The 16,942-nt window shown below is 33.2% G+C and overlaps 2 protein-coding genes across 2 annotated transcripts; one reads left to right on the top strand and one right to left on the bottom strand.

The window, feature by feature from the left end:
• The first annotated feature begins 9,481 nt into the window (after positions 1-9,481).
• On the top strand, positions 9,482-11,255 carry LOC122598429 (putative B3 domain-containing protein At2g27410). Its single transcript, XM_043771023.1, has 2 exons — positions 9,482-9,696; positions 10,395-11,255. Exons 1-2 carry the CDS (start codon positions 9,569-9,571, stop codon positions 11,068-11,070), a joined length of 804 nt encoding a protein of 267 aa, XP_043626958.1. The 5' UTR covers positions 9,482-9,568; the 3' UTR covers positions 11,071-11,255.
• A 359-nt stretch (positions 11,256-11,614) lies between these two features.
• On the bottom strand, positions 11,615-15,485 carry LOC122597339 (putative pentatricopeptide repeat-containing protein At1g68930). The gene is made up of 2 exons (XM_043769941.1): positions 13,218-15,485; positions 11,615-12,403 (listed from the first exon to the last, which is right to left on the bottom strand). Exon 1 carries the CDS (start codon positions 15,483-15,485, stop codon positions 13,245-13,247), a length of 2,241 nt encoding a protein of 746 aa, XP_043625876.1. The 3' UTR covers positions 11,615-12,403; positions 13,218-13,244.
• Between the last annotated feature and the right edge of the window lie 1,457 nt (positions 15,486-16,942).

The raw sequence follows: 16,942 nt of genomic DNA, 5'->3' as shown, positions 1-16,942 counted from the left end.
TTTGGATGGGATAACTACTTTATAAGGTAGTTTAGATTTCGATTTAGATTAGATTAAGAGCCCTGTAACTAGGGATGACAACGGGACAGATATAGGCTGGATTTAAGTAATCTTAAACCCGGACCTGATTAAAAATCTTCGATCGAAATCCAGACTCGAACCAAGAATGTCCTGTTTGATTTCTAAATTTTAAGTAAAAGGTTTCCCCATGAGTAATTAGGGATCTATTATTCTTTATTTATTTTTTTAAATCAGTTTACTTGCAACAGTTTTTTTATGTGATAACTATTAAATACCACGTGTTCCATTTAACTTTTCATACTTTTTACTACTCATTGGAATTGGCAAAACTATTATCATGTAATGTAATATATACGGGTTGGGTATATAAATTCGGGACGGATTTCGGGTATAAAAGTCAGTTGTACGGGTTTTCATATAAAATTGTCATTGAACTTGACCCGCGCAAAATATTTTATCTTCTTCATATCCGGTTTTAAACCAAAACCCGACCCAAATCCGAATCCAAACCAAATATATCAAGTTTTGAATTTCTGTTGAGATAGAGTTTTCTTTTTCCACCCATGTGTCTAAGAGGGTGCCCAATGCATTCGTTCATGGACTCGTCAGGTGTAGAGGGACGAGTTAACACCATTAGGTGGGACTCGTTCCTCACATTCGTCTGTTTCATTCGTTCCGGCAGGTACGAGTCGTTTTGTGTTTTCTATATTTTTTTCTTTTTTCTTTTTTCTTTCTCATATATATATATATATATATATTTGTATGTGTTTAACTTGTAAAGAAAAATTTGGGGTTCAATGAAGAAGAAGATGGGATTCAGCAAATAGAGCAGCATCAAGTTCAAGGAAGAAGATGAACAGGGGATTTATACTTTTTGGAAAATGCTAAAAGCAGCCCTAGGGGCTGCATATAATGTGTAAAAAAATTTTGTACATTTCTATATCAAAAGCTCACCCCCTAAATTTTATGGTAAGTGTACAACTATTTAATGCACCTTAATTACAGTCTTAAGGGCTGCGTTTAGCAAAACCCATTATTTATTATTATTATTATTATTATTATTATTATTATTATTATTATTATTATTATTATTATTTTAAAAGGTTAAAAGTGTAAAGTTTAGATAAAATGGTAAAATTAAATAATTTGTGGATCCAAAATTAGTTCTTAAGGGATGAGTGTATTGGATATGTTTTGAGAGAATTAATCATTGGATTGTTTTTTGCTGATGTGGCGCTGACAGGGACTAGTCGTTAAGGGATGAGTATAAGTCATTGGGTAGCCTCCAACAAATATCATTATAAGCTTTCATTTTTGCATATCATTTAAGATCTAATGATAAGTTTTCATTTTTACATATCAATTTCAAAAGATGGTTTAATTAATGTAAAAAGTGGACAATTTTTGACTTCCATAAATTTCGTTTAAAATAAAGTTATCCCTAAATCCCAATAGTGATATCTCATGAGGTTTTTTATTTGTAATCTAACGTACCTGGAAGGGTTCATGTTCATCATCGTATAGTGACATGTCTTATGATATTGAATACTGACTCCCTATTTAATAATAATAATAAAATAAAATAAAAAGAAATCTACACTTTGGTAAGTAATGACCCTCGTTTTTCTATTACTCAATATATTTTACCGTTGATGAATTTCCCTTGACTTTCCAAAAATAAAAATAAAAATAAAATGAATATGTAAATATTCAAGAATCATATATGGTAAGTAAACTTCACATATCGATTAATTTCCTATTTCTATTAGGATTATGTTATACTCGGTACCTATAGACATCCCTAATCATACCGATATCTATATAAACACTCATTACAACGCCAAAGATAATCAGTCCCATTTGCTATTTGATATTTCCCTTTTTTCGTAAAATTAATTATTTCTTTTTCAAAGATTTGTTGCTGCTTAGTTCTTTTGCGTCGAAACAACAACAATGGGGTTTCAAGAAAAGTCGTTCCTTTCGACTGATTTATCCCTCAATATTCACGACCCGATCATCAAATCGTCTTCAATCACCAACTCGAAGTCGTTCTTTCAATCTGCAGACTCTGTTTCGACCGATTTATCGCTCAACATTCTTGGTCCAGTCAAGACTACTAAATCTTTGATCACCAAGTCGCAGACTTTCTTTCTTGATCATCAAGAACGTGAAAAAACGTTAATGGGGTTTCAACCAAAAGACTCTGTTTCGACCGATTTGTCGCTCAACATTCTTGGCCCAGTCAAGAGTACTAAATCTTTGATCACAAAAACCGAGCAGCAGTCGTTCGTTCTTGATGATCGTAAGTACGTCCCATTGATCAAAACAACAATGGGGTTGTTTCAAGGCGAGTCGTCTACTGTTTCGACTGCTTTATCGCTCAATATTCATGGCCCAGTCATCGTATCTTCAACCGCCAAGCAGTCGTCTTTCGTTCTTGATGACGACCGCAATCAGCAGTCTTTCCATAAAAGGTATATTATCGTATCTTTATATAGTTTTGTATATACAATACTGTACTTCTGTAGTTCTGTTTTATATCAGACCTGGCAACATGGGTGGGTTGGGCGGCATGAAAATATATTTAAATTTTAATTTACTAAATAAACCCAAAACCCTAAGTCAATGAAATTTGTATGTTCTTATTTATGATGCTAAGTTTTTTGTTATTTGATCTCAGGGTAATGCCACAAGTAGATTTAGTAGAAGGAAAAAAACGTAAATTCGAACAGAAAGTGCAGGCCTATAATTATTCTAAATGGTATGGTGAAGATGAAAAAACTGAAAAGAAGAAGAGGAAAATAACAAAAAGGGAGCGTGGGCCGGCCGTGGTGAACAACGTGGTGCCCGAGAAGTTGGAGCAGTTTATCAAGAGTGACATGATCAATGGTGTGGATATCAAACTGGTGATACAGAAAAAGTTGTTTGCAACTGATGTAAACCCAGGCCAAAACAGGCTAAACTTGCCGATTAATAAACTCGTGACACATGAGTTTTTGAGTGCTGATGAGAAAGAACGTCTTGAGACAAGTAAAGATAATACGATTAAGGTACAATTGGTTGGACCAACGCTACAAATATACAACAAACCGATGACGTTCAAGAGGTGGAAACAGAGGTGCAGTTATAATTATGTGTTGATCACTAGCTGGAACCACTTTGTGGCGGATAATAAGGAGGTTTTGAAAGAAGGTACAGAGATTCAAGTGTGGTCGTTTCGAAGAAATCAACAGTTGTGCTTTGCCATTGTAGTCATGGAATCATCACCTAATGATGACATGAGGAGTGATGCTTGATTGAGGCGCCTGCCATCTTAATATATATTGATCAGATCAGATTGTTGTTGATATGTTAAGCTGTGCTTCATTTAACTCTGCAGCAGATTTGCTTGATAGATAGATGGATTGCATATATCTATTTTAGATTTTATTGGTAGTTGCTAATTGTATTCTTTAATTCTTTCAGAAATTTAATTTGTTGTGTCATGATTTTGACAGCATTGTGTTATTTCCTTCTCCTTTTAAACTCTGTTCTCAGGCTTTCGGCACTTGTTTTTCATCAAACTATATATAGTATACACACATGCTACTTCAAATACGTATACTTGTCTTTCATAAATTTAAACTCCTTTTAAAATGGTGATCAAAATGTGTATTAACCTACTTACTTACCACATAATAACACGCATAAACACAATAATTAGTATCACAATAATTATCTAAAGTATAATAAAGCCACTCATGATTTCAAGTAAATGTCGTTTTGAAGAAATCAACAGTTGTGCTGTGCCATCGTAGTCGTGGGATCACCTAATGACATGAACTGCGATGCTTGATTGGGGCGTGCCTGTGCCCTAATTACTGGACATCTTCACATATATATACATACTACTTCCGTCAAGTATACTTCTATTTCAGATTCTCAATTAGTATGTTAAGAAGTTTTATTTTGTTTTCTGAAAATTTAATGGTGATCAAACGTTAATTAGCTGTTTAATTACCTGTTTAAGAGAATTTTTATTAGCTGAACTATTACATATACATATATTATTAATACATCTATCTTAACTTTTGGAGGAAGTGGTTGCTTGTCTAACAAGTTTAATAGATTTTGTTATCTACGGTCTTTTCCTTAATTTTAGGAACTAAGGGTTGTTTGTTGTTTATGAACTTTAAAAATTTCCATTAATTAAATTTGAACATTTAGAAACGCGTAACTACTCGTAATTAATATTCAAGAATCACATATATGGTAAGTAAAAGTTTCATGATGTACCGTCCTATTTCTATTAGGATTTCGTCTTTTATAAATCTTCTAATTAATCGATCCATCTATATTTATACAAAGTACTCGACTACTTGGGTAATTCAATTGCCACAATATATATTTTTTCTTCGAATATTACCATAGCCGCTTGCTAGTTAGTTTTGCGTTAAAAAACAACAATGAGGTTTATTCAAGAAGAGACCCGCCCATCGACTGCTTTGTCAATCGAAGTTCAAGGTCTAGCCACGACATCTTTCATCATCAAGCAGACTTTTGATGAATGTAACCTGCCTTTCAAAAAAAGGTACTTTAACCTTCGTACGTATATATAGAATGTATATGTATATATGTATAGTTAGTTGTATACGCTTTAATCAAGAATATATATAGTACACCTTTTAAGTATTTTGTAATTTTTTTTACGCGAAACATTACTTAATAGTAAAACATTAAATCAGTTAATTACCATGAAAATTTAGTTAATAGTTATTAGTACATTATTGTTTTGATGATGAATCTTTTATCATGATCTCAGGCTCTCACCACGACAAGGATTACTAAAAAAGACCAAACATCGTGGTCAATTTGTAACTTTCCTAGACGAGGAGGCAGATCATTGTTCTCAAAAGATTCAAGTACTCGAGAGGCTGAGGAAGGAGTTTGCATTATGTCAAGGCGGATTAGCAACGATGAAGGTTATAAAAATATGTTCACATTCGTCCATTAAGAAAATTAACAATAAAAACAAGATAAAAAAGGATAAGATGAAATTAACCAAGAAGGTAGAGCGTGGGGCGGCGGTGGTGAGCAAAGAAGTGCCCGAAAAGTTGGAGAAGTTTATAACGAGGGAGATGAATGGTGTAGATATAAAACTAGTGATCCAAAAATGGTTATTTGCAAGTGATGTAAACCCGGGCCTAAACAGGTTAAACATGCCAATCAAGCAACTCGAGACGCATGAATTTTTGAAGGCTGATGAGAAATTATTTCGTAAGATAGATAAGCAAAATGAGATTGAGGTACGATTGGTTGGACCGACGCTGCAAATGTACAACAAACCGATGAAGTTGAAGATGTGGGAACAAAGGTGCAGCTATAATTATGTGTTGATCACCAACTGGAAGCACTTTGTGGCGGATAATAAGAGGCTTTTGAAGGAAGGTACAATGGTTCAAGTGTGGTCGTTTCGTAGAAACGAACAGCTGTGCTTTGCGCTTGTAGTTGTAGGATGACCCGTCACAATGTGGCTTGGTAGGCCGGGGACATGTACCATTGTCGAATGTCGATTTATATACATACACCGATTGTTGTTGATGTACCTAGCTTAATTGACTCTGCAGATTTGATTAGTAGATGGATGGATTGCATATTCTTCATTTTTTTGTGAAAACATTGATTTCCAAGTTGTTGCCCTGGTTTCTCAGGGGAAAGAAAATGCTCCATAACTTGCTTTGAAGAGGAATGAAAACTACTCAATTATTAAATAATGAGAGTAGAATGGTTAGAAACTCAAATCAGGGAGGAGGGACTTATTAGAAATTTTGTAGTATGAATCTTTTGGCATATGGTACCTTTTTTTTATTTGTTAGCAATTTACAATATTTGTTTCTCTTGTACCAAACTATAATTCTATCTTGAGAATAATTGAGATCCACTAAGTTAGACTGTTAATAGATTAATGGTACCAGAGGACGCTCAATGAGTCAACGGTAACATAAGACTAAGCAATCTTTTTATGTCCTTAAAAAATCTAATTCCTCACTATTTTTATATTAGACTTAATGTTTATATTCTACCATACCATTATATAATTTTTACAGTAACACCTCTATTGGTTTTTGAATCAATATTTGCATCTTTTTTTTTATTAGTAGTTCGATAACATAAATCGAGCAACATTTTCTTTTTTTGTTTATTTTAATTTATATGCTAACAAACAAGGCCCTTAAAATTGAGCTCGCTTAAGGTCTCCAAAAACTTTAAGCCAACACTGAATATTACTAATCATTAGATGGAGATTTGTTAGCAATTTACAGTTTTGATTTGAAAATATAAATTTTTAATATTTGAAAATATATTCTAAAACTTTCTGCTAGAACATATTGCTAATAAGTAATAAGAGTCACGGGTCACCAACCTCTTGGCTTAGGTTGTAAGAGGGACTTTGGTGATGGTGGTTCTTAAAATCAAATCAAACTTTCGGATTTTAAACATATAACTAGATTTTGTACTCGGGCGTTGCCCCGGGAAAAATAAGGACACGTAAAATGTCGTGGCAAAAGGTAAAAAAAATAAAAGTATAAAAAGTAAATAAAACAAAGCTTTATTCGAAAAGTAAAAGGACGATAACTTTAGTAAATTTATGTGGTACAAATTAAAGAAATTAAAGTTTTTGTGACAAAAGTTGGAAGGATGAAAGTTAAAAACTAAATAAAACAAAACTTTGGTTCGAAAGTAACAGAATTAAAGTTATGTGAAAAGTAAAAGAATTAAAGTTATATGACGAAAAAGTAAAAAAGGTTAAAACTTGTAATTAAAGAACCAAAAAATTACTGGTTGACAAAAGTTAAAAGGACAAAGTTATGTGATAAAAAGTAAGATAATGAAACTTTCTTGACAAAAGTTAAAAAAATAAAACTAAAAAAATAAATAAAAGAAAACTTTCGTGTGAAAAGTAAAAGAAATGAAAGTTATATAAAATAAAGTATAAGAGCGAAAACTTAGAAATTAAAAGAATAAAACTTTCGTGATAAAAGTTAGAAAGAAAGTTTAAACTAAATAAAATAAAACTTTTGTGTAAAAAGTAAAATAAGTAAACTTATGTGACAAAAACGGTAAAAAGTTTTTAAAATAAAAAACACTTAAAAGGCACATGGGTCCCACCCAAAGCAATACTCCATGAAAGAAGTTTGAAAGAAAAACTTAGAAGGTATGTGGGCCCCACTAAAATTAATAAAAAAAAATGAAGATTGAGATATGGCATGAAGAATAACGCACGGCTTTTAATTATATATATAGAATGTCAAAAATTCAAACATATTTGATTATTAGCGTTAATGGTATGACTATTGACATAAAATTACGGTCAACGGTGATGGTGTATTGGAAAGACTTTGTTAGTGATAGTTATCTAAATAATTTTTTTTGTTAAACTTAGTTTGTATCTTTATTATTATCCATGCATATTACTATTTATGTTTGTACCACCTAAATTGTCACAATTTACAAATAGTTACGAGTATTATTTATGTTTATGAGTTTATCTGACGTTACTATCTATGTTTGCCAAACATTACTATTTATGCACCTCACGTGTTAGTCACAAACCACAAAAAAGGCCACACAAACCATAAGTCTATAACTATGTATGAAGAAAAAGGCCCGTTTACACAACAAAAACTATGTATGAGCCTTATAACAGTAGTTTGAGAAGCCCAACCCAAACAATACGAATTGAAGAGTCTAGCCCACTTAGCGTTTTTCCTTTCTTTCAAGAGTCGAACATTATATTAGTGTATTATAGAGTGTTAAGAATTATTTCAATCTCAAACATTTTTCAGATAAAATACTTTGAATTTGCCACATGTTATTAAATAACGAATAGAATGGATCCAATATTGTGTCTTTGAGTTATTTCATTCAATCATTTTACAACTTATTAAAAAAAAAAACTCTTGTTAAAAGTTACATGAGGAAAGGTTTAAAATACCATCCTTTGACACTTAATAGGTTAACATCTCTTAAAATATTTTCACATACATTATCCCATTAACATTAATGTTCAAATAATAGTATCAATCTTTTATCTTGTAAAATATCTATATTAACCCTTTAAATTAGTTACTTTTATATTAATAATCTATACTACTCAACACCACCTTCACCACCAACAATTGCCTCCATCACCAGACTGTCGTCGACACGACCACTGCCGCATTATGTGGTCACGGTGCTAGTTTTTGATGAGTATAGTTGGTATGCTTGGAAATGACCTAAAAATATGCTGACTACCATGATATGATCGATGACAAATATGAAAAAAGAGAAAAATATTGCCAAATATATCATATAAAAGTGAGACCACTCTGCATTTTATAATATCAATCAATGAATAATTATTATTACAATAAGTAAATTGATGGCTGAAAAAATCCAACCCTAGATTTTTGGAACAAGAAATCCACGACTCACAAATAACAAACTGAATATATAAATAGATCGTATACTTGCCAAAGTAAAAAAGTGTTAAATTAATGACGTTTCAATTTCAATTTTTTCTTTTCAAATCACTTATTCTTTGGGTTTTGCTAAACGAAGCCCTAAGAGCTTTCGTTAATGTGCATTAAATAGTTATACACTTACCATAAAAATCAGGGAGTGAGCTTTTGATATGGAAACGTACAACCTTTTTATGCACGTTAAGTGAATCCCTAATGGCTTCATTTAGCATTTTTCTAATTTTAAATGATATCTAAACATCTTTAATTGGTAAAATCTATAACAACCAACAATCCATAGAAAAATTAGCAAATGATTTTACTCAACTCGCAGATGCATCCCAGAGTTTTCTTACAGGTCTTGGGTTCGATTCTTATGAGTGATAAGTCTGTGAGTTTTTTTTCTTGAATCACCTGTAACGGCTTATGGTCTACATTTCGTAGTCTAGAATACGTGCATGACTTCACCATTATACAGTGAGATGTTCTCTAATATCAAATAATGACTAACTTTTCAAAAAAAAAATAGACTAATTAATATTTAAGGAACATGAGACTTAAAAGTCTATGAGTTAAAATTCTAGTACGAATAAAATGCTTTCAAGATGAAAGACAAAGGTTTACCAGAATGTGAGTATATAAAAAAGCAATAACATTGAAATCACAGTTATCATTAAAAGCAAAAAAGCTATAATTGATAAAATATAATTTGCTTAACAGTGTGTATGACTCGTACATTTGCTTAACAATGTGTATTACTTGTCCACCAAGCTGAGTTACCAAATATATACATATTTCATATATTTATATTTATTTTATTGTTACAAAAGAAATCATAAATGGTAAATAAAATTTCTTGATTTATTACCGTCTGTATATTAGCTGTTAAAATCCAGAAACGTAGCCTCCAAGTAATATACTCTTCTTAATAATGCACGTACGGAGCAACACTACATATAGTACCACAAAAGGTATAACCTTTACATATCAATATTTCTTTTTCCCGGAAAATTTCTTTGAAGTTTAATTCTGCATAAAAACAACAGCAACTAACGCCAACAATAATGGGGTTTCAAGCCATGTCTTTTTCGACCGATTCGCCGCTCGAAGTTCATCGCTCTGTTGGGGTCACTACATCTTCTTTCAACAATTCTGCTTTTCTGTATGATCTTAACTTGCCCTTCAAGAAAAGGTATAACCTTTACATAATTGAACATTTGATTAAAAGCAAACATGTTTGTTTTTACTTTATCGAACTTTAAATTATTATTTTTTTACAGTATCACATAGCTATGTCATGTAAACTTTCATATATAGATAGATATAGATGAAAACGTTGTTAAAAGTACTGGTGACCCGATTAAAAGGTCATCGGAAACCTATGGTAGCAAATAATTAAAATTTATACACCCTCTTTATAATAAAAGCTCGCATTACTATTTTTGTCTTCAAAAGTTATTTTTAATCAAATAATTTATATTTAAAAAACCAACTATCAATAAATGGATTGATACTTGGAGGACTTAAGATTTTAAGGTCCGGGTTTAAATCCTGATGTGATCAATAATGATCCATCATTGGAGACAGTGGTTTTTTCGAAATGGGTTTGCCCTGTATTTCCAATTTTATTGGGGCAATTCCATACTTAATATGAGACGAAAAGAGTACAAATTTGTAAGCGTAGCGTGATACATGTAACGACAAAATGTGCAAAATTTTTACAAATAATTTCCCTTTATAATGTTCTTTATGTGAAAAGATTTAATGAGCACAATTTGTTAACTTAATGACTTAATTATTACATTCTTTATCTGTGTATTATGAAACTAAATCAGTCAACTATGAAAATTTTGGTGCTTATTAACTTATGTGGCTTTTTATGTATAACAGATTTATGCCCCGACAAGATTCTCTAAAAAGGACTAAACGAATTCATTCTGATACATTCCAAGAGGAAGAAAGTTATTCCTGTCAAACGATTGAAGACCTTTTTGATGAATTGAGAAAGAAGTTTGCTGGTGCAGAGGGGTTAGCAACAAAGAAAGCTAAAAAGATATGCTCACATTCAGTTACCAAGTACTGTGCAGACAAGAATCAGAAGAAAAACACGAAGATACCAAAGAAAACGGAGTGTGAGACAGTGGTCGGCAATGAGGTAATAGAGAAGTTGAAACACTTCATCACTGGTAAGATGAATGGTGTAGATATGCAGTTGGTGATTCGGAAAAAGTTGTATAAAAGTGATCTGGAACGAGGGCTAAATAGATTAAGCATGCCGGCTAATCAAGTGGAGACTCAAGAATTCTTGACTGAAGATGAAAAGCGAATTCTTGAGCAAGAAGAGGATATTGAGGTGCGATTGGTGGGGCCAACGCTGAAAATGTACAAGGAACCGTTGAAGTTGAAGATGTGGACCATGAATCAGAGTTACAATTATGTCTTGATCACCAATTGGAATCACTTTGTGGCTAATCATAAGGAGGTTTTAAGAGAAGGTACAAAGATTCAAGTTTGGTCGTTTCGTAGAAATCGGCAACTGTGCTTTGCCCTTGTAGTTGTGGGATGAACCAGATAAGAGTAACCAAGACTGCTTGAGGACTAACCTAGCACTCACTGATGTAATCCTGCAGATTGTTAATAGATTAATGGTACTCTCATTAGATGGATATTTTCAGTTGGTATATATGAATTTCATTTCCAAACTTTGATTCTCTTTTATCGAGTGAAAATTAATTGAGTAGAATTTGATCATTTTGCCTTCTACAACATCATGCATGCCACTCTGTTTTTTTGATTAGAAGTAGAGTCAAATCTAAGATCATGTTTTTTGGTTGACTTCTACTGATGAGAATTGACCTGAACATTGACTTGATAACAACCAAAATGAGATAATAATATATTAATATGGTATATTGTGAAATATTGGATTGCTGCTCACCAAACTTGTGACCCAGCCCAGCCCAGCCCAAATAAAAACTTAGATTCTACAAGGAGCAAACAAAGAAGATTCTCTGTTTCTTACTTGCAGGAGAGGCAAAAGATGAGAGTCAATAGTCAAAATTTAGACATCATTCAATAAAGTAAAATTCCTTCTTTTCTGGGATCATTCCTTTAATTAATCAACCTTGATGATCAAGACATCATATATGCTTATATATAAATCATTAACACTTGTTATTTTGTATCACATACAAATTGAGTACCAACATCCAACACATTTAAAATCTCCTAAAAAAACAAAAACAATATCATCTTCGCTTTAAAATCATGAAGGGCAGTGACGAAAAGAGGATCATAAATTGGTTCTCATCAATAACCAAATCTATGTGCGAGTGCTTTTCTTTCTCATCGGTAAAAGGAAAGGGTACAAAGGGAGTGGACGCTGCTGTCACGTCTTCTGGGCCAGAGGACACCATGATTGCAGCTGCCAAGCACTTCTCCACGGCCCATAAAATTCGACTAATTTAGCTTTTTAAATAATCTCCATGCACTACTAGGTATTTGGGAGCATCTCACAACCTTATGCAACAGCTCTAGTCATCTGGGGTGATAATACTAAACTAAGCTTGTATCAGAAAATGGTAACTGTCTCCGGATGTGAATGAAGTTTGATTGCTGTGATACCATATCCAATACTTGTAGCAAATGATAAGTGGTGTAATCCCAGTCTCATGTACCTGTTATGTGTTCTATAAGTGCCAATGATAATTCCAGGCTAATTCCTCTATAGCAGCAGCATGTTTAGTAATGTCTTGAGACTGTTGCGAACATAACTAACCTTTAGTATTTGTCTTCAAGTTTTCTTATTTGCGAAAAGATCTCATAGGCGAGTTCCTCACACTTCCCAGAACAACTATCTGCACTAAAATGGGCCGCCCTTGTATTTGTCTTTGGTATGGCTGCAAATATTAGACAAGCGACAGAGAATGTTTAAACAAGAGATTGGTTCTCCAAACCATTAGATTTTAAAAATGCACTCAACTTCAAATTTAAAAGTCAATAGATATGACCTTGCCACACATGATATACAAAGGAATTAGCTTGGAAGTTCATAAAGCAAATTAAACCAGGGACCTAATCATTCATCTTACAGTCAGATCTAGTTATCCATTTTAACATTTAATTGTAACAATGATGTATGTGTGTGTTGTGCATGAATATATAGACACCTGAATGTTCTCACCACACTCAAAACAAAGGTTTCACCCCTGTGCAGATAAATAGCATGGATCAGATTCACCTATCAGTAACTTTTTCAATTGTTTACATATATACATGTCCTGGTATCCACCGTATCATTAATCCAAATATTTCAGCTATAAAATTTACCACACAATGCATCAAGTACAAACATGAAGGTTAAATGGTGCAAGAGTTACCAGTTCCAAGAATTATACAAGCTTTCTCGTTTTGGTTAGCATTGGAACACCAAATCAAAGCTATATCAAAAGGAAAAATGAGAAATCTGTAAATCTTTGTAGTGTTGTAGCGTTAAGGCAGCAATGGTTTTAATAGTGTCTTTTCTTTTCTGTTCTTTTGCATCATTGATCAATTAACTAATTTCAAAAAATTATTCGTATGATCGTATCTTTTGCAATTAGCTTTCTGAACTCGTGATTCCACATTTCAAATTCAACACACAACTACATTGCAACTGCATCCTTTAAAAGTATTCCGAAATCATGATAGAGCCAGTAAAATCAACAAACTTACCTCATTTGTTTAGTAGCCTGCTCATAATTACCAGAAATCTCCACAAGAACAAGTTCCATTTTTAAATAAATGGTACCGGGCCCCATCTCTTACAAGAATCTCTCTATTTGTTAGCTTAGAAATACACTTAGTTGCAGCGTGACAATCCCCACATACCCGGAGGTTTTTTACAACTCGTATAGGAATGTTCTGAGGAATAAATATCAACCCAAAAGCAATTGCAAGTTTCTCACTATGATGATTAAGCATTGATACTTTTTCAGAATCCTCTACATTATGATGAGCAGACTTCATATCATGTTCAAAACCTGCAAGTATCATTTTAGCGTTCAGTTTTTCAAGCTCGTCATATATCATATCTGAATATGGACTTGACCTATCATCAGCAGAAAACACATGCACTTTATTCTTATATTTGATCCAACTGAGTCCCTGTTCTTTTCTTATATTATTATGTTTCATTTCTGTTCGTAACTGAGCTACCTCGTCCCATTCTTTTTTACTAGAATACAACTTTGTTAGCAATACATAGCTTGCAGGGTTCTGCGGCTCTAATTCTTGTAAAGACTTTGCTGCCCATTTACCGATTTCCAAATTACCATGAGATCTGCATGAGCTTAGTAACGTAGTCCAGCCAAATGCATCAGGGCTAAAAGGCATATCATTTATAAAACATTTGGCATCCTCAAGCTTCCCTGCCCTACTGAATAGATCAATCATGCAACTGTAATGGTCAGAAACTGGTACAATTCCATGTTCTTCAACCATTGACTTGAAATACCCACGTCCTTGTTCCACTAGCCCTGCCCTACTGCAGGCTGAAAGGACACCAATGAAAGTTACTCCGTCTGGCCGTAGTTGACTAGCCAACATTTGGTTAAAAAGATTTATTGTTTTATTGGCTTCCCCAAATTGGGAATACCCTGTAATCAATGCAGTGTATGATACTTCATCCTTAATCTTCATTTCATCGAACAACTGACTAGATTTCTCAACAGTTCCACATTTACCATAAAAGGTCACAAGTGCATTAGAGACGGTGATAAATGAAATCAAGCCTGAAACCACTGCTTGACCATGAAACTGAGCACCCTCTTCTAAACTGGCAAGATTTGCACTTGAGCTGATTACACTTCCAAGAGTATATTCATCAGGCTCAACGCCATTTCTTTGCATATCAACATAAACCCTTAACGCTTCTTCACTGTGCCCATTTTGACCATAACCCACTATCATTGCAGTCCAAGATACAATATTTTTAAACGACATCCTATTAAATACCATTTCTGCATAGTTCACATGTTTACACTTCAAATACATATCAACAAGTGAACTTCCGACATATATATTATCCATAAGATCGTTCCTTGTAATATATGCATGAATTTGTGAACCTTCCTTTAAAGCCGTAATTGCACTACAAGCCATCAAGATGCTTCCAAGAGTAAACTGGTCTATACCCATTCCCTGCATCCTCATTTCCCTAAATATATTAATTGCTTTTCTCTCTAAACCATTTTGGGTAAACCCTGTAACCATCGTTGTCCAAGTGATCGAATCTTTCTCATTCATAGAACCAAATAACTCCTCTGAAGCCTTAACCATGCCACAACGAAGAAGACCCATAATCATCGTATTATACATCACCACATTCTTTTCAGGCAACCCATCAAAAACACGTCTCGCATCATTCACAATACCCGCTTTGCAATACATTTCCACCAACGGGCTACCCACAAACACATAAGATTCAAACCCATAACTCACCACTTGTCCATGTATTTGCTTACCCAAATCAACTAACCCATTATTCGACGACAAAATAAGCATAGTCGAGAACGTAATCCTATTCAAACTCACCCCTCTTTCTTCCTTCAACATCATCTTATACGCCTCCACCGCTTTCCCATAAGTACCAAAACTAGCATAACCAGATATAACCGAATTCCACGACACCCCATCTCGTCTCGGCATTATATTCAATATCTTTTCCATTTCTAATAAGTTCCCGGATTTCGAATAAGCAGAAAGAATGTTGTTCCATGAGAATAAATTTGGTTGGGGAATTTCATCAAACACCTTGCGTGCATAATTAATATTTCCTAGTTTACAGTAACTGCTAATGAGATTATTGAGCAAAAATGTTTCGGTATCGAAAAGCGTCTTGATTATATAGCAATGTAGCTTCTTTACTTGAAATTGGTTATGGGTTTCACAGTAGAGCTTAAGCAAAGAACAATAGTAGTTTGATATTGCTGGAAAAGACATTATTTCATATTTTTTCCAAAAAAAAAAAAATTGATAATTTGCTAATTTATTTGTTTGGGCTGGTCTGTTGACTGGGCTGATTGAAACTGTCTGACCTAAAATAGCCGATGTTTGTTTGTTTTTTTTAAATTAAGGGACTGAATTAATAAATTTACTCAATAGATAGATAATATCTATACTAATTAAGTTAATTTTTTTGTTTAAGTAAAAAGGTAAATGTTTTTGATAACTTGATGAATTAAGTATTTTTTTATTATGTCACGACTTTTTATTAAGAGACTAAACAAACATTAACAAGGTTCTTTAGTTTCCTCCGTAATATGTGTACTTACTTTTTTTTTGAAATTTATTTTGGATTTGTTAAACTTTTAATACGAGTACAACTACATAAGTCAGAGTATATACCAAGGGGATAGCCCGACCCGAGTATGGGTACATTTGGATCATGAAGTATAAATTATGTACTTAATAAACCGTTTTTCTTCATGTTAAATTGTCTACCATTTCATTACAAAACCAATATTTACGATTTTTATTATATTTTATTCAGCATACAATAAATGTTACTTGTCACTTTCAATACAAGTTTTGTCACTCTAAAGTGTCATCCCAATATATCATATTACTAGAGTGAAGACCCGTGCATTGCACGGCTAGGTAAACGGTCGGGTTTTATTGTATATTTTTTGGTCTCGTGGTATGCTGGCAAGAGAACAGGTTACTGGGCCAATTAGTGGTGCTTTTTATTTTTGGACGACAATGAGAATAGAGGCATGACATACGTGTTACCAGTCTCGTCCTGCACAATTAATTCAAAACTACAGGTTAGAGAGTAATGTCAAGTTGAAGAGCAAACAATGATACAACATATGCAAACCTCTTCTGCCTTCATGATAATCTTAGTTGTCCCATCAGTTACATCAACCTGTACTCTATACATGTTTCAATGGCCGTTTACATTGGACTTAACAATTGGATACCTCCCTCTTGCGCTTATCACGAACCCATTCCAACAGTTGCTTATAAATGTGTGGGCAACCAACACTACATACGTTCTAGATCTTATATAGGCGGTAAGAAGAATAGAGAACATGAACCATATCTTTAAAAGGTATATAGCAGAATTAGACAACGTCAGTATTGGTGTGAGCTATTATATAAAACAAACTTGAAGCAACACACACAGTTCCTAGGTAGCTAAACCCATGAGCCATAAAAGTTCTTGTCAATATCCAGTTATAAGTTGTAACAATATGCTAAATGATTATACAGCTGGATAGGAATCGCGAACACTATTTTAATCCTACTTCTAACAATTTATAAAAACATGAAAAGAAAAACTACATGTATAGTTCTTATAAAAGCCATCAATGAGAGAGCCTATTTAACCCTATGCATGAATTTGTACCCGACTCTATTTATCATCATCTATAACATAAAAAGATAAATAAATAAAC

The sequence above is a fragment of the Erigeron canadensis genome, chromosome 4, assembly GCF_010389155.1.
Source record: "Erigeron canadensis isolate Cc75 chromosome 4, C_canadensis_v1, whole genome shotgun sequence".
In the NCBI taxonomy this organism is placed as follows: domain Eukaryota; kingdom Viridiplantae; phylum Streptophyta; class Magnoliopsida; order Asterales; family Asteraceae; genus Erigeron; species Erigeron canadensis.
The sequence above is the reverse complement of the archived record's forward strand: the minus strand, read 5'-3'. Positions and strand labels throughout refer to the sequence as shown.

What these genes read in the sequence shown, in the direction of transcription:
- LOC122597339 (XM_043769941.1), bottom strand. Translation starts at nt 15,485, where the DNA reads ATGTCTTTTCCAGCAATATCAAACTACTATTGTTCTTTGCTTAAGCTC.
- LOC122598429 (XM_043771023.1), top strand. Translation starts at nt 9,569, where the DNA reads ATGGGGTTTCAAGCCATGTCTTTTTCGACCGATTCGCCGCTCGAAGTT. An exon ending in AACTTGCCCTTCAAGAAAAG is followed by an intron (nt 9,697 to 10,394) that starts GTATAACCTTTA and finishes TATGTATAACAG; the next exon opens with ATTTATGCCCCGACAAGATT.